At 36.7% G+C, this 17,790-nt stretch overlaps 2 protein-coding genes across 6 annotated transcripts in view; both read right to left on the bottom strand.

The window, feature by feature from the left end:
• Positions 1-2,991, bottom strand: part of mpp3b (MAGUK p55 scaffold protein 3b) — a 22,038-nt gene extending 19,047 nt beyond the window's left edge. For 4 of the 5 annotated variants that reach the window (XM_016461394.1, XM_016461396.1, XM_016461397.1 and 1 more), the window contains exon 1: positions 2,870-2,991. The gene's annotated coding sequence lies outside the window, so the exon portion shown is untranslated. Of the gene's footprint in view, positions 1-2,680; positions 2,744-2,869 lie in introns of those variants that run through there. The other variant, XM_016461395.1, reaches the window with a different exon arrangement.
• Positions 2,992-5,264: 2,273 nt separating this feature from the next.
• lrp2b (low density lipoprotein receptor-related protein 2b) overlaps positions 5,265-17,790 on the bottom strand; it is a 38,681-nt gene continuing 26,155 nt past the window's right edge. Inside the window, exons 55-77 of the mRNA XM_016461304.1 lie at positions 17,579-17,775; positions 17,149-17,394; positions 16,943-17,071; positions 16,254-16,373; positions 16,057-16,173; positions 15,456-15,572; positions 15,219-15,356; positions 14,917-15,039; positions 13,262-13,390; positions 13,009-13,140; positions 12,694-12,819; positions 12,474-12,617; positions 11,828-11,993; positions 11,568-11,696; positions 11,093-11,313; positions 10,452-10,634; positions 10,094-10,213; positions 9,321-9,468; positions 9,115-9,184; positions 8,590-8,721; positions 8,246-8,359; positions 7,049-7,114; positions 5,265-5,528 (exon numbers count right to left, since the gene is read on the bottom strand). Coding sequence (XP_016316790.1) covers positions 5,487-5,528; positions 7,049-7,114; positions 8,246-8,359; positions 8,590-8,721; positions 9,115-9,184; positions 9,321-9,468; positions 10,094-10,213; positions 10,452-10,634; positions 11,093-11,313; positions 11,568-11,696; positions 11,828-11,993; positions 12,474-12,617; positions 12,694-12,819; positions 13,009-13,140; positions 13,262-13,390; positions 14,917-15,039; positions 15,219-15,356; positions 15,456-15,572; positions 16,057-16,173; positions 16,254-16,373; positions 16,943-17,071; positions 17,149-17,394; positions 17,579-17,775 — 3,109 coding nt within the window. The 3' untranslated portion in view covers positions 5,265-5,486. The remainder of the gene's footprint in view (positions 5,529-7,048; positions 7,115-8,245; positions 8,360-8,589; positions 8,722-9,114; positions 9,185-9,320; positions 9,469-10,093; positions 10,214-10,451; positions 10,635-11,092; positions 11,314-11,567; positions 11,697-11,827; positions 11,994-12,473; positions 12,618-12,693; positions 12,820-13,008; positions 13,141-13,261; positions 13,391-14,916; positions 15,040-15,218; positions 15,357-15,455; positions 15,573-16,056; positions 16,174-16,253; positions 16,374-16,942; positions 17,072-17,148; positions 17,395-17,578; positions 17,776-17,790) is intronic.

The following is a 17,790-nucleotide window of genomic DNA, read 5'->3' as shown; positions in this document are numbered from 1 at the left end:
GCCTCTGGCTTGCTTAGTTGGGGACACTTCATTTCCAGCGATATCGTTGACTTGATTGCACAGATAATATTTAAACTGAACTGAGCTGGATGATGACATCACTGAATTCTATGATGAACTGCCTTTAACTGAAAAATTAGTGTTTACTATTGTCACTTTGCATTATTGACACTATTTTCCTAATGAATGCTGTACAGTTGCTTTGACACAATCTGTATTGTTAACAGCGCTATATAAATAAAGGTGACTTGACTTGACTTGACTTAAATCATTTAGCCTGTCTACAACTCAATACAAAATAGCCCTAAACATTCAATGCCATGCTTGAAAACGAGTTTCTTGAAAAGGCAGTGCACTTTAACAAAGATTCCATTGTAGAACCTTTTTAAGTTCCAATTATAAACTTTGCATGTTCCTCTGATCCCACTGGAGAAATGTTTAAGTTGTGTGACAGTGTGAATGTTTCTGTTATTATGGGATAACGTAGTGGTGTATGTCCATTTAAACTTAAACTTGTACCAGACAAGCTGTAACCTTACTACAGACTTTTGGTTTTCTAAAAGCCCTCTAAGTATCTCTCTATTTCTCTTTCCCTTTCCCTTTCCCTCTGATTATGACATGCGTGATGGAAAGATTATGCTGCTCTGTGTCTCTCTCCATTCTTCCTCATATGCTGCAGCTGCATTGAGAAGATTCTCACCAGACATATGCTCAGATCAGGGTCATCTTGCTAGTACTTTGCAGCTCAGCTGCCCAACCATTTGAACATACCATTGGTGAAAATGTCATATAGAAAATGCCACAAAACAAACACAAAACCTGAATAGTACGAATGCCAGATTGCAAATGGTTACTTTTGATTTGCAGTCTGAAGACCTTGGGCCTGACCTTTTATCATCCTCTATTTCTCCAGAGGAATAGGAGTTCTTTTGCCCAGTTCTCGTCCTTACAGAATGATTCATGTAAAGCTGAAAATGTGCACTGCTGGGGGACAAGGTCATTCAGCCACCCTTCTGCCACCATCTGTCCCTTTCACTATCACGCACTGCTAAAGGCCATCATTAGTGCTGACAGCTCTAGCTCTCTTTTGGTGTGTGTATGTGTGTGTGAATTATATACATAAATGCTTGTAGACACAAGCAAACACATCAAATTAAATCTCTTTGGAGAAGATTATCGTAAATTACATCAGCAGGAGTCACTGAGCCTCATGGGATAGAGCCTAATTCATTCAGATTCAGTAGATTATCAGAAAACAGCCTGTCCATCAAATCAAAACACGTCACAATATTGCATATGCACCTGAAAAACGTGTTACAAGCAGGTTCATTAATTGACAGGTTGCATGATCTTGCATGCCTGCATACACACACATGTTGTAGAACAGGGATTTTCAAACTTTTCAGAGCCAGGGACCCCTTACAGGGGAGAGGATTTTCCAAGGACCCCCTCATAATTATAACAGTGTTTAAGGCTAAAGTTGAATGTGGGTAGGAGGAATGAACATAATATGAATTTTTTATTGGTGCAAATGGTTCCCATTGTACATGTACTTTTTAATACTACAGCATAATATAATTAAATTTACCATATTTTCCGGAAAGTTGCACCAGGTTGTATACATGTATACTATATATATATATATATATATATAAAAAATGAATTATAATGCCGATCATTTTAAATGCCATAGGTGCCGATCCCGTGGGTGCTTGTGAAAAACACAAGATAGTCTTCGTTCATTTTAACCAATAAGAAATGGATTGCAGCTCTTACAACTTTATTCTTGTATTTATAGCGCAAACACTTTGGATTCCTTATATCAGCGGAAAAATGTGATATCCGTCAGATAAGAGCAAGATATCATTCAAAACGGTCTATTTTTATTTGTGTACCTTCAAAATGACAGTGAAACGTTGTGCTTTTGTAAAATAAAGAAAACAAACAAAATGCGCTTGCCGTCTTGGTCTATGTGATTGTGAACCACTTCCTAAAATGAAGAAAATCTCTGCAATACTGTCTACTTGTCAAACAGACATGAGAAATATATTTAGCTCTATATACCTTGAAGTGCATGCATTTAAGTGGTTACGCTTTGTTTATTTGACATTAATGCATTATATAAGTCACTTTGGAATATAAATCATAGCACGTTTCAGAAGATAAAAAACGCAAGTTGCAGTCCGGAAAATACGGTAGGCCGATAGCAAATTATTTTGCGGACCCCCTGGCTTTGCGTCATGGACCCCAGTTTGAAAACCCCTGCTGTAGACTGTTCATTGACTTCTACTGGTTTTATACAGAGCACATTATATTATCTATCCCCAACATCTTATATTAACCATTTTGCATTTTTATATTGTCACTAAGACATTATTTAGTATGTTTATTGAGCATTTTCCTTAAAACCCATAATGTAGGTAAACCTGACCACACACACACACACACACACACACAGTCATGACAAAACACAAAAGAGATGCAAGGGAATACATTCAAAACGGCTCAAAACAGTCTCAAAGCAGAAGTTTGGGAGGAACAAAACAGGAAACACCCAAAATACAACATTTAAATCACTATTTTTCAGTTCACCTAATTCAGTAATGCTCTTTGAATGCATTTACTGTTACAAAATAAAGGGAATCTGAGAGATATTAAGGTACACCCAGCATCCCCCTACCTCATTCCAACGGACGTGCTTCCCAGAGTCTCCCCGAAACTGTCCGTCAGGGAATGTGGTCAGTGAAAAATGCATCACTGGATGCTGAGATCCTTTTAAGTGCTGAATCCTCCCCCTGCTGTTCACTCTGTCTGCAGAGCGGATTATACACCCAGCATGCAAAACGAAGAACGCCCCCGTTTGTCTTACCTTTCACCGCACGTGCGTGCGTGCGTGAGAGCGTTTCCGCTTTCATGGAAAGACCCTCGACATCTCTGGCGATTCCTGCTACACTGGCTCAGTGTATCTCGGTTCTTTCTTACCTCCCCCCCCTCCCTCATTCTCGCTCACATACAATCTTCAGCCCGCCCTTCTTCAATCTATCGCTCTATCACCATCCCCCCACTGGTCCTCTTCGTCTCTCTCTCCTCTAGTGATGCTCACTGTGATACAGCAAGAGCTGATCGGCAGCCGCTGAATCTGAACAGTCCTTGTACTTATGTACTTATGCTTCCATCAAAAACCTGGTGTTTGTAACTTTTCATAATAAAATGTGTTTGTATTACACATAGGTAGAAGACTAGGATAGCAACAAAAATGGACGCTGGCATGTTCTTTCTGACAAGCGAGTCAAGAGGATAATTTGAGATCGAAGGTTGTGTTATTATACTCATGGGAATCTGGGTCATAATTGTCTTCCCCCTTACCTTATCTTTTTTGTTGTATTTTATTAGATCACATACTATATCAGCAATTTAATTAAGTTGATCAAAAGTGACTTTTAAGCTGTTACAAAAAATGTGAGCAGCACAACTGTTTTCAACATTGATAATAATGAGAAGTTTCTTGAGCACCAAATCAGCATATTAGAATGATTTCTGAAGGATCGTGTGCAGTGGTGTAGTGGTGCCTGGAGAAGTGGGTATACTCCTAATTTATGTCCCCATTTTTTAATGGGCAAAGGATGAACGGCCTGTGTTATAAACAGTGACGTAAGACTAGTCTTGCATATTTAGTTCACCCCAAAATGGGCCAGTAGTATTTACACATTTTCACTTACTGTAACTTCTGCTACTTGACTTCACGGAGTAAGGATCATTATGAAAATAATATTAGCCACAAAAGAGGTGCAGATTTTGCAATAAATAATTAAAATGTAAAAATTACATAGACTGCAACAATTAACATTTTGTCAGAGCCTCTAGTAGACAAGCTATTTTGTTTAGTTATCTGTAGGAGGATCATGATCTCTATTTGATACCAAAAAAAAATTTTTTTAATTGTGCAGCCTACTCCTATGTTTGACTGACTGTTTCTTCCATGGCATACAGTGACGGGCAAATAGTAACCCCCTACTTCCCCCATACATTTTTACAATTTATCTATATAGCCTACTATATAGTGCAAAAATAAAATAAAAAATTAAATTGTTTAGAGCATTTTTAATACAATTAAGCACTAGTCAAGCTGCAATATCAAACAGGACCACAAGGAGACGCCAAAAGATCACTAAACCTACTGCCTTGACCTGACTGTACAGGCTTCTATACGGATCCATTCAGAATCTAAAAAAACACCTTCAGGCTTCAGCAGCGTCCATTATAAAACACTCGTGCTTTTAAGCCAAATACACGCTGAAAATAATAATTCTGGAGGTGACTCTAAGCCATCTCTAATGAAATCGGTCGGGTTTTCTCAGTAGCTGTTTTGAACTTAGGCTACTATTTGAAGGCATTCATTTACTGGATCCTTCAACTGAAAAGTTTACCGGTTTAAAAAAAAATCTGATTGCAAAAACTTGCTTCTTTTCATTTTTAAGGTATTGTTTTCGTTATAATGTACAGATTCAAATTAGGAGTCAATAATTAAATATTATTTTATCACTCTGCGCGCCTCCCTGACATGCACTCAAGCCCCAGACCGACTCCGCTTGCATTCACGTGATTTGTCGAGATGAGAGGCGGGCGCAATCATCAATCAAATTCAAAGGGAAGCCGGCGCATTCTGACCGCATCACTGTCTTTACTGGGTATGTTTAGGGAATATTTGCATTTATTCACATGCGATTTGATTAGCTAGTCATGGTGGACTGTCATGATTTTGGCTAATGCAGGACACTACTGAATGATGCGCATCAGAGGGGATTTAGAAGTGGGTATACGCAAAGCCGACTGATAAAGAAGTCGGTATACGCCGTATACCTGCGTATACTACTCCACTACACGATTCGTGTGACACTGTAAACTGAAGTAATGCTTTGCCAAATTAAATTTTAAATTACATACTATTTTTTTGCTGTATTTATAATGCAGCCTGATATACTTATTTCATATACATCTTGCCAACTTTTAAATGATTGTGTAAGGCACAGTTTCTATTTTCAGGATTACATTTTGATGAAATTTAAAAATCCTCACAGAACTCACCCAAAAACATTTTGCAAGACATTATTATACTTTATTATTATGATATCAAACGAGACCGAGCAGCATTGTGGTTAATCATACACATACTAAAAAAATACACTAAAACATTCAAAGAGTGAATATGTCAATTAAAATGAATCATTGCAACAATTTACAGTAGTCTGAAGGATCTCAGTGCAAATCTTTATCTATAAAAATATAATAAAAAGAACAATCAACAAAACTATTCACAGTTTATGGCATGTGTGCTGTCCAAAACTTTGTTGTAACTCACAGTAAATAGAAACCTAAATCACATGCGAGTAAGATGGATGGTATACTGCAGGCATAATTTACCAGCCATACACCTTAGCTGCTGAAATGATTGAGAGCCGATCCTGTAAGATGCTCTCAAATTGTCTTCAGATTGTAGATTCTCCCTGGCTGTGTGTTTGTGGTGCATCCTGCCAAGACACAAGAAATGTGTATCAGGTCTCTCTCCTCAGTTTTAGACAATTTTGGACACTTCACCTCAAATTTAGAAGAGGTAGCACAGAGGTAGCAGAGGAACATTTCAATTTTACTTGAATCACTAAATCATCTATCTACCAAGCCGTTAGTTGCCATTAGGTGCCTTTCGTTTCTGCTGATGTGGGGAAATCATGTCTCGGGTATGGAGGGAATGGTAAGTGAGCAGGAACTAAGCAAAAAGAGAATGAATCTGCATTTGCAAAAATCAATCTCCTCGCAGGTCTCGAAGGAGCAAATCAAGCTAGATCTGTGTCACAGCCATATTTTAAGCATCTGAGGGTCTGACCTTTCATTAGTCTATTTCAGATTAAGTATTTTGAGATACTCAGTTACAGTTCATGCCTCACTTGCTAAACAGTGCAGTATATTGACTTTTAAATAGCATAGAATATTATGAGAATGCTTTGATAGCTGTTAAAAAATAGAATCCAAAAGTATCATATTCATAGAACATAACCATAGCAAATGACAGTAATAAAAACATTTATGTTTGTAGTAATTAAGGAATTCGTAAATTATAGATTTGCTATTTATACCATATACAAAATTTAGCATACTATATTAAAATTCTATATGCACATATCATTTTATTGTAATACTCAGATAATACAATATACGTATATATATACGTTAGTCTCTTATGCTCACCAAGGCTGCATTTATTTGATCAAAAAATGCAGTAAAATATTGTGAAATAATATCATAATTTAAAATAACTGTCTTTTTATTTGAATATATTTTAAAATGTAATTTATTCCCGTGAAGGCAAAGCTGAATTTTCAGCAGCCATTAATTCAATCTTCAGTGCCATTAATTGCTCAGTTATTATCAATTATTATTAGTTTTACCAATTGGTATTACCAATGTGGAAAACAGTGTATCTGTTTTAACTACAGCCTTGGTGAGCATAAGAGACTTTTATCAAAAACACAAAAAAATCCAAATATTCACCCTTAGTGTATACTTGAAAATCATAATTTCAGATTATCAGATATGTCCCTTTTGTCTATAATCGTGCTCTTTTCAGCAAAGATCAGTTTTATTTATGTCTACATAATAGATGCCTCTCTCAATCACTTTCAAGGAGACTTTCAAGGTCTTTCACTTCTTTTACTTCACTTCAAGGTCTTTTGCCTTCTTCACCAGAGAGGGAAATTTTCTTTCCCCAGAGGCCTTGACATGCCTTCACGAGCTGTTAAATGAGCCCCTCCTTCACGGCACACTGTTATAGCTTTCATTGTATTACAGAATTCATCTTTCTGCTTTCAGCAGAGTAAGGAGAGAGGGGATGTCAATAGGGCTCGCTGTGTGCTTACATCGGTGAGCCAGAACTATATTACTATTAGGACACATCCTTCCCTCGTACATCAAAATGAAACCAATTCATGGTATTTACCCAAACCCATACACAGTCCCTGACTGAACGCATTCAATCTTTATCTCTTTTTCTCACCATATATAAGGGATTGTCGAACATATCATGCATATCCACCTCGTTCTGTAGCTGTGAAGTATCAGCCTGTGTAAAAAAGGAACCAGAAATTAAGACACAACCTAATGACTGACACACTCAGAACTGAGTGGCATAACAGGTTCAACTAAAACAGATCTATCTCTATATAACATGCTGTGAGGTATGAAGGTCACCTGTGGGTTTGTGCTGTTTCTTATTGATGTCTCTCTAACTCCTCTGTGTCCTCTCCCACATACTCTATATCTTTCTTTCTGTCACATCTTCAGAATAACTCCTTGTGTGTGGGTGTGTTTAGGGCTTTTTTTTTTTGCTACAGTGCTTGCCTGGCAGCACTATGTTGATATTGCTCAAACATTCTGTTAGGATTTGTTTTAAACCCCAAACCCCAGGACTTTGCCCCATTTACAGGCCTGAAACCAAATCTTACCTAAAAGTTTAACACTATTTATTTTAGAGGTGTAGCTGTACACATATTTGTAGCAAAACATTTTTGGTACTGGTCTTTCGGTTTGGCACACGCTTACTGAATGAATGCAATGTTGTACATCACATTTCAATGTTTGAGCTTCCTTGTTTACCATACAGTATGTGATGTGCTCTATGTATGTGTGTTGATCATTATTCAGATGTAAATAAAAGCCTAATTCGGTTGGATCTTTAAAATGTTCTTACCTGGAATATATATATATATATATATATATATATATATATACACATATATATTGCATCCAGAAGTGGAAGCTTTTAAAATCTCTTCCCCCATTAAAATAGCACCATATACTGCAGTTTACTAAGAGTGTGTTACAGTGGGTATAGTGTAGTTTTTTCAGTATGCCACCATTTAATACAAAAAAAGGCAATTTTATATTTAGTTTTCCCCTGCTGTACCAAAAACATAATAAACCTCAAATTCAAAACAGAGGTATATATCAAACCATCATTTTTGTGTACAGCTACATCCCTAATGTATTTGCTGCCTTGTGAGCGCATTGGCTGGGGTGGTATACTAAATCTAAATGAATGAAGGAGCTAATGGTTAATAATTGCTTGCCGTCCTTCTTTATCTGAATGGTTGCTGGATTCTCAAAGTCTGACCCAATCACACAACCAAACAAAGCAAGACCATTTCCAAGACAATAAAGCATGCATCATGTGGTTACTGTCACTTTGGCTAACCTTGTCAGGTTCAGTGTTGACTGGTGTGGCATCTGCTTTGACAGGGGTTGCACCATCAATTGGCTGGGTCACAAAGCTCAACTCAGCAGCATACATTGGGTTTTCAACACTCTCCTGAAAGTAAGAGAAAGTAAGAGAGAGAGAAAAAAAAAACAATGAGCCAAAAAAGCTTTTAAATGATTCAGTTCACAATTTCAGTCAATATTTAAGGGGCAGTTCATCCAAAAGTCTGGGTGAAAAAGGAATAGTTCACCAAAAATATCCAGTCTAGCACTAAACGTAAAAATATTTGACATAAATACAGACAACATGCAGTAAACCCTTTCTGCCAGTAGAGGTCATACTTTGGCAGGCCCATTCATGACTGTAGTGGCTACAGCAGTAGGTGCAGCAGGAGATCCCTGCGCATCCTCGCTGTATGCTGGGTTCTCAAAACTCCTTCCTTTTCCCTCCACTTCTAATGAGGTGCTGGATTCCTGATATTGACCAAAGGGCAAAAGGTATTAACATGGCAAACAAACCTCTAACTGACGTGAACCTTTTTTTTCTTATTATTATTAGTGTTATTAGTGTTTTCTTATTATTAGTGTTGACAGTTGCGCTGCTAAATATTGTTGTGGAAACTGATTCTTTTTTAGCATTCTTTGATGAATAGGAATTTCAAAATGATAGATTTTTTTTTAATTGATTTTTTTGTAACATTATAAATGTCTTTACTGTCACTTTTGATCAATTTATTTTGATCAAATTCCTGAATAAAATGATCAATTTATATTTAAAAAAACTAACTGACCCAGGTAGTGTGTGTTTATAATAAACTAGACATGCTATATTTTGGATATGTTTTAAAATACATGGTGAGAACAAACCTCTTTCGGAAAGTTGCTGCTGTCATTCTCCGATTCAGATGGGTTGTTAAAACGTTCAGAGTTACCACCCCTAATTATATGAAGTAAAACCAAACCTAAGGTTTATTTTGTTATATACTGCAACTGTATATAATATCTGCACAATATTTACATTCATTATATTCACTTTTTTTCTAATATTTATTATACACTTTTTTCATTCTCACCAGAAGTTGGGCCTACTGATGTTAGATACACTAATAGGCAGATTAATGTTATGTAGAGTGTTAATAATTTTCTCCTTCTTTTTTGCAGAATATATCAGGCAAACCAGGAAAAGAGCTATAACAGCTGTAACTCCAAGAGCAATAGCAACTGTGAATGCACAGAAAGAGAGACAAGATTTGGGTCATGTCATCTTGTTTGTTTGCCTAAGACAACAGCTTGAAAAGTTGCTGCATAATATCTTATTTGGTGATATCATGTACTGCCATAAATTTTACCTGAGGTTGTGACTACACCATAAACACTGGTCTCGCAGAAATCTCCTTTCCATTCAGGTGGGCAACTATAAGGGGGGAATGAACAGTTCGCATTACCACATCCATAAGCTTATCCATCCCTGCTTTTTATATACTTTTTTCTTATGAAACATCCATGTCAATATCAGATCACAAGCTTACATGCAGAGTGCCTTATTGTCATCAAAATAACAGGTTCCACCGTTCTTGCACTGGCATGGAGGGGGCATGGTGGGTTCAGGCTCAAACCCTATCAAATCAAACATCACAAAAACAATTGGATGGGAGCGGCTGCTATATTTAGAGCTGAACAGTAAAATGTGACACACGTTCTTAGTGTAAGTACTTATATATTTTTTTTTATTACTGGAAACCCGGAGATTGACGTCAACAGTGTTGGTTGCAATAGCTAAAATGAGTTGGTTTATGGTCATATCGTTAAGATGACTATAAAGACAGATAAGGAGTATAAAAGGCACCTGTGTCACATTCAGTACTGCTGCCAGGGAAGAAGCTGGTGCCCTCTGGGCAGGCACAGGTGTAGCCTCCCGGCCTCAGCAGACACAGGTGACTGCATGTGCCCTTACAAGGGTTCTTCACTGTGGGGCAGACACAGTTCAACACACTATATATCTATAAAATCACTTTCAATGGCAGCCAACAAAATCCTAACTACCATAATTACATTTTATATAACTTTAAGTGGCTACCAACAAAATCCTAACTACCATCATGACATTTTTTATATCAGCATAATAATAAAAGATAGCTTAAGTTTAAACACAGACTGGATTTATAGGTCATCATGCAAATCTCGCTTTTATTGTGGTTACTCACAGGCTATAGATTTGTATTTCTGCTGCTGGTAGACATTGATCTGGGTAAGCCAAGGTCCTGCTATTAGGAGTCTGGTTTTGGTGCCTTTGCCAAACTTGTCCTGTCTGAACACTTCACCCTTCTCCTGCGTGCTCCAATACACATGGTCCTCAAATACATTCACACTGAAAGGGTTTCTTACATCTGACAGGGAAGAAATGTGGTAGAAGATATGAATGTTCCTTTTTATTTTAAAAGCATACACTAAAATATTTTAAGACACCTAATTACCTGTTAATTACAATTAAAATGCGTTATAGTTGAAATTTATATTAAAGGCAAATAGCTGAATTTTGAGTGTTTTTTTCACTTGCTCAAGTAGAACTTAAATACATCATTACATGTATTTTCAAAATTACTTCTATTGCCTTTAAATTATGTGGTTAAAGTGTAGTGCTGAATAAATTTTAAATAGATTTATTTTTAAATGTAATATTGAATAACACTACAGTTAAAATTATAAACAAGTACTTTACATGTGTTTAAGTATATTAGCCAACACATCAAGATAAGTGCTTTTCTTTAAAGCATGACAAGATTATAAAAACAATTTTAACTGTACTTTCAAGTAAAACTTTAAATTGAGTCAGTCAAACTTTTACCTATGAAAACTGATATTTGTCTGCTCTGTCCATCTGGCAGTATGGACTCAATGCGACTCTCCTTTGCATCTGACCAATAGATCCGGTCGCTGTTTGTGAAGTCGATGGACAGGCCTGTAGGCCAACCCAAAGCACTGTCCACAAGAACCATTCTCTCTTGACCATCCAACCAGGAGCCTTCGATACGTGGCATGTTGCCATTGTCTATCCAGTAGAGCATGCTGCATCACAACATGACAAAACAAAATTCAAACATTGGCATTTAAATGTAGGTGAGCTTGAAGGAGAAATAGAGCTTTCTAATTTTTTGGTGCTTTTTTCTCATTTTCTTTATTTTTCCTTATGTGCTCCAGAACTAAAATAACTATAATGTAGATTTGGAATGACATGATACAGAAATTACACCAAAATAGTTTTATTTTGGAGTGAACTATCCCTTTAAACACACCACAGCCAAATAGGATGTAAGTCTCACCCCGAATGAGGGTTTACAGCCACAGAATTGGGTTCTTGCAGGTCAGTCTTAATCAGATGCTTCCTGTAACGCCCATCCAACAAGGCCACCTCCAGACGTTTGAGCTGCGCATCAGTCCAGTACAAATTCCTGCATAGTATATTAAAGGCTCATGAGCTGTTACAGGCTGATTCATTATCTGCTTTTGCCAAAACCATTATTATTATTTTTAAATCATTCAGCTTCAGTGCAGAGTTTGAATATTTAGTTTAGTTTTTTACCTGCCAACCCAGTCCACTGCAATGCCATAAGGCTTGGTGATGTACTTGATGTCCAGCTTGACAGCAACAGCAATGTTATTATTATGATCATCCACAGCTGGCAGATAAGCTCTTTTAATAGCACCAGGCAATGCACCATTTCCTTCTACTGTAAAATACGCCATACCTGAAGAGAGTTGACAAATCACATTAAGCACAAATAATGCAATACTGTAACTCAAATTTCATTTTGATCAAATTTAATGTTATGCGCATTTATTTAGTATATATATACGTTTCTAATTTATTATTTGTGTCTTTGGAGGGACAGCCAGGTGTTGGGCGTATATTACAGAGTATTGAAGCCCATTTCTGCCACAAAGGGAACATTTTTTTTTTTAGGTAATTCAGGACAAAAAAAAGTTTAAATCAAAAGTCAAAACTATGAAACGTACATAAGTCAAAAATGTTATATAGTTATGATATATAATGTCATAATTAAGACATAAAAAAGTCAAATATTTCATCATAATTATAACTATTTGTCTCATAATTATGATTTACCCAAAGGATGTTTTTTTTCTTATTCGGAAATGGGCTTCCATAATACAGAGTACAGGAGTAATTAAATTTTTGAGGGGCTGAGGTCCTAGAATTGAGTACATACTAAGTCCAGTGTTGTTGTGGTCCCAATCGTAGTCCAGCGCCACAATGCGCTCCTCTTCCTGCAAAAAGTCATGATATTCCTCTGTCTGGAGGTTGTAGCGTCGGATGCGAATGTTCTCTGGCAGCAGGAGCAGTGGTCCAGGACCTAAGAAAGAAGAGCTTAAAGATGCTACACAGGCTCAGAAATTCTTGTCTGTGGTTCCTTACAATTTCTATCCTACCTTCAGCCTCACACTGATTGCCTGTGCCCACTTTCCTGTAACCCAGGGCACAATCACAGTCATAGCTTCCTTTAGTGTTTTTGCAGGCCTGCGGGCATGTGCCATACTCTAAACACTCATCTATATCTGCAGGGTGCAAGAGACAGGCATGAAAAACAGCGTGGGATAAGGAAGATGTACCGGCATACACAGGTGAAACATTCTGTTTAAAGATTACAGATTCTGATTTTGAAAAAAACATTAGACTAGCAGCAAAAGCTTCCTCCACTCTGAAGAGAAAGAGAAAGGTACTTTATATGTCTGTTTGGTGTCTACCATTGCAGCGGAAGGTGTTATCTGGATCCACAGCATAGCCGGGTTTACAAGAGCAGATGAAGCCTGTGCTGTTCAGGTTTGTACACTCGTGCTGACATAATTTCTCATCACAGTTGCGGTCGTGGCCAAAATCTGAAAAGAGTCACTCATCAACTACCTCAAAATCTAAGGCAATTCTCACAATATTCGATTATAACATAAGGATTACTACACACAGTATACTGATCATATTTGATAATATTTGTTGACTTACTGCAGCCCAGCTCATCTGTAAGGTCTCCACAGTTGTCGTTGTGGTCACACACGTAAGGCAGAGCCACACAGTGGCCATTAGTGCATTTAAACTCATTGGGCGTACAGGGGGCGAGAGTGGGTTCCTGACCTGATTTAAAAACACAATTCATATGGTCGTCATTAACCATAACAAAAGTATATATTACACTAGATACATAATACAGTATGCAACCACACTGCAATTTAATCAGTATTGCTTTCTTAATCAGTATTTTTGTTGTTTTTTCAGTATAGTTACTTAACATAAAAAACATAAACTACAACTACTTAAAATGATAAAACTTTATTTTAATTTGACTTACCTTATTGCCAAATTGACTTTTATTTGTGTTTTAAACACTAATCTCACAAACGTTATCGAGGTTCAAAAGTTTGGGGTCAGTAAGATATTTGTTTTTTTAAAAAAATAAAAAATAAAAATAAAAAGTGCCAGTAAAAGACATTTATAATGTTACAAAAAAATCTATTTCAAATCAATTCTCTTCTTTTGAACTTTCTATTTTAACAAAGAATTCTGAAAAATAATACACTAAAAAAATGTTACTTTATTTTTTTTAATGCTAAGCAGCCAACAAGTATTCAGCATCAAGGGAAATCAGAATGCAACTCGTGTTTAGACAAAGGGTTGCATTTTATATAAAAATATAAAAAAAATTAAAATTATTTTCTTCAAATATGATACTTTTTAATATTTTCTAATATATTTTTATTAGGGCTGGTAAGCGATTACATTTTTTAATCTAATTAATTACATGATGTGGTGATTAATTAATCGAATTAATCGCAAATTAATCGCAATTCAAATTTAGCTGAGAAATTACTCCCAAAAGATAATTTAAAGTCATTGTTGTGTAAGGCATCAAACAGACATGATAAAAAGTTGTTTCAGCAAGAAATATTTTGTTTGATTCAACATAACATTTATTACATATACTCTTTAGGACCATGAGGGTGAGTAAATGATGGCACAATTTTCATTTTTGGGTGGGTGAACTATACTTTTAATAATTTAATTATTATTTACTAATAATTATTATTATTACTATGGGAATATTAAATTATTTCTTTAATGAAATCATACTCTAAATAATAAACTAAAACTGCCAGTAGGTGGTGGTAAATGTCTTAATGATTAAGTCATCGAGTCATTTATTCATTCATTTGATTAATTTGCACGGCTGATACATTCAGGATTGAAGTAAATGGTTCTCGTTATGAATGGTCCATTGAGGCTTGTTCGACTTGATGCGGATCATCACCATCAGATCATATTTGTCATCCATCAACTGTATGAAATGTCACATGACCCACGTAGGTCTGGGGCGGGGCAAGTGCCTTAAATGCGTTAATAATTTTAACGCGTTTTCCCCACCGTAATTAATTAATCTAATTAACGCGTTAAATTACCAGCCCTAAGTTTTATATAACATATAAAATAAGGATTATGTCTAAAAGAAATAATATACTCTTTTAACTGCAGCCTTGGTGAGCTTAAGAGACTTAAAAAAAAAAAAAAAATCTTAGCAACCCTAAGCTTTTGAAGTAGTGTATTATGGTAAATTTAGAGAGTTTGATTTTAGTTGTTGTATAAAAAGATATGTGTGAATATCTTACAGTTGTCCTCCTTTTCGTCACTGCCATCCCCACAGTCGTCTTTTTGGTTGCACATGAGACCACTATAAATGCAGTAGCCACTGTCACAGCGGAATTTGGCTGGCATTTCACATGTAATGTTCCCTGATCACAGAATAATTTTGACACTGTTAACAATTTCTTGCTGAAAAGACCAGCTTAAGCCAACATGAATTTCCAGGTTTAGGTTTAGACTTATCACACCTTAAAGAGACATGTATTATAATTGTAATGGTTAAAATTATCTACAAAAATAATAATTTCATTTTCTTATAATGTCTTACAGCAGAGGCTGAGTTGCTCATCTGAGCGGTCTCCACAGTCGTTGAAGCCATCACATACCCACTGCTGGTTCACACATAGCTTGTTGTTACACTGGAACTGGTTTGACGGACACCAGCGTCCTCCAGGATAGCGAGTTGCTGTTGGGAAAACAAAAAGTACAGAATAATATCAAGATTTTCAGTATAAGCAATAAGAAGATTTTAAACGTCCATATATTTCAAGCCCAGCACACTCACGGCAGGTGGACTCATCAGAGTAGTCCAGGCAGTCGGCAAAACCATCACATTTAAGAGCTTCTGGGATGCAGTGTCCAGATGTACACTGGAATGTTCCAGGACGACAGGTCCGCAGCTCTGCACACAAAATAAAATACTTGGTCAATCCAAAAATAATCTAAAAAAGGGGAATCCATGTACTGTATTTTAGCATTTTTAATGCTTAATCTGTATACATGTAGAATTTAGTAAACAGTGGCATATAGTATTTGTTGCCATATGTCATGTATTTCTTAGTGAAACACTATATTCTAATAAATAAATAAAAAATAAAAAATAAAAAATGTCAGGAGTGACTTGATGTCTATTAACATGTGCATGCATTTAATGGACACTTTATTCTAGAGTGACTTACAAAAGAAGAGAAAGAAAGCAAGTTGTCAAAGATTCAACAATATTTGTAATACACAATGTCAGGTTTATTAGACAACTAGATTAGTAAGAAAGCTAAGAGAACAGTAGAAATGCATTGCTTATTCAGTGACCTGTGCTGGTTGGAAGTTGAAAAGAAGGAAAGAGTTAAAAGAGTGAATGGGTTTCATTCATGTTGACTTTAACTTACCACAGTCTCGCTCATCAGAATTGTCCCCACAATCATTGTCATGGTCACAAACCCAAGATCCTGGAATGCACTGCTGGTTGTCACAGCGATACTCGCTCTCAGAGCAAGGTCTTGGTTCTGTGAGCACATACATGAAAACTCTGAGCTCCATACAGTATATGCCTAAGAGGTAATGGATGGCTCAACACGTTACTTACCACAGTTTCTCTCATCAGATCCATCCCGACAGTCATTGTTCCCATCACAGCGCCAGCGAATGGGTACACATCGGTGATTATCACAGCGGAAATCTCCCAGAGGGTCACAGGTCAGCTCATCTGCATGCAGCAAAATGTGGAGGTTGATTTTTATTTATTTTATAAATGTTCAAAGTAAATTAAATTATAATCCCTTTTATATAATCCATCAAAAGGGATGTATGTTTATTGTTGAATAATGACAAAGGAGGCTCTAATATTAGCTGGCTTGTTACATTTTAAATCTAATATTTAAGATCTTATGCAAACAAAACACTTACAAAACAAAAATTTAATTTTATTTTTTAAATAGATGAGTTAGTGAAGATAGTAAAAAGCTGCCAAAGAGTGTCCTGCATGAAGAGAACTCATTGAATACTGTTTAAAATCATCCCAAGATGCACCTCATGTTGGTTAGTGTGCAGAGCTGGAATCTAGACAAAGAAGAGTGACTTTGAAGAAGCTAAAATATGGACATTAGTAATAATATAGAATGAGCAGGTGCATCCAAACGTGTGATTGGCATTATAGCCCATATTTGCCTTTATGCTGCCTTTGTTCTGTTACTGGAGAACTGTTTTGTCTTGAAGCTTTTTTGTTTCTGTTGTGTGTCAACCTGTGAATATTTTAAATCATTATATGGGACTTACGGCAGCTCTGCTCATCACTGTTGTCTAGACAGTCATTGGTGCCATCACACACAGCCCACAGAGGTATACAACGATAGTTTGTATCACAGGAGAACTCAGTGTCTGCATCACACTTATGATCAGGACCCACTACGAAAAAGAAAAATATCAAAGGTCTCCAAGCTGTTAATGAATGGCCCATTTTCCCAAAGGGACATGACACTCACTGCACTCATCATATGGCTCATCTGATTGGTCTCCACAGTCGTTCTGTGCGTCACACACATAGCTTGGTGGTATGCAGAGTCCGTTTTTGCATTGAAACTGTCCAGGTTTGCAGGTTTTCTCAGCACAGCTGTCAGCTTCCTCATCGCTGCCATCCGCACAGTCCTGTATGCCATCGCAGTGCCAAGATATTGGGATACAGTGCTTATTTTTACACTGGAACTGGTTCTCAGAGCAACGATGGTCACCTGGGTACAAATGCCATGTAACTATTAATTAAATAAATTAGCAGCAGGACCCAAACTATGCAGTTCAGTTACCGGATTCAATAATTAACACAACCAAAAACTGTTCTGTTGATACTAACTGAAGTAAACTTTTTCAAATGTTCTTGTTACTGTCATTATAACAATGCATAAAAGTGTTGCATACTGCAGAGTGCAGCATCTTCATCAGATCCATCTGGGCAATCATTATGGCCATCACACAGGAAAAACGGGTAGGTGCAGTTCCCATCCTGGCACTGGAAGCGTCCAATTGGGCAGTAACGTGGAGAACATGTCTGAGGCTCATCGGAGCCGTCCCCACAGTCTGACTGACCATCACACTTCCACCATATGGGAATGCACCTGGAGACAAAAGAC

This window comes from Sinocyclocheilus anshuiensis, unplaced genomic scaffold, assembly GCF_001515605.1.
Source record: "Sinocyclocheilus anshuiensis isolate Anshui unplaced genomic scaffold, SAMN03320099.WGS_v1.1 scaffold220, whole genome shotgun sequence".
Lineage (NCBI taxonomy): Eukaryota > Metazoa > Chordata > Actinopteri > Cypriniformes > Cyprinidae > Sinocyclocheilus > Sinocyclocheilus anshuiensis.
Note: the sequence above shows the minus strand (reverse complement) of the source record. Positions and strands in the feature narration are given on the sequence as shown.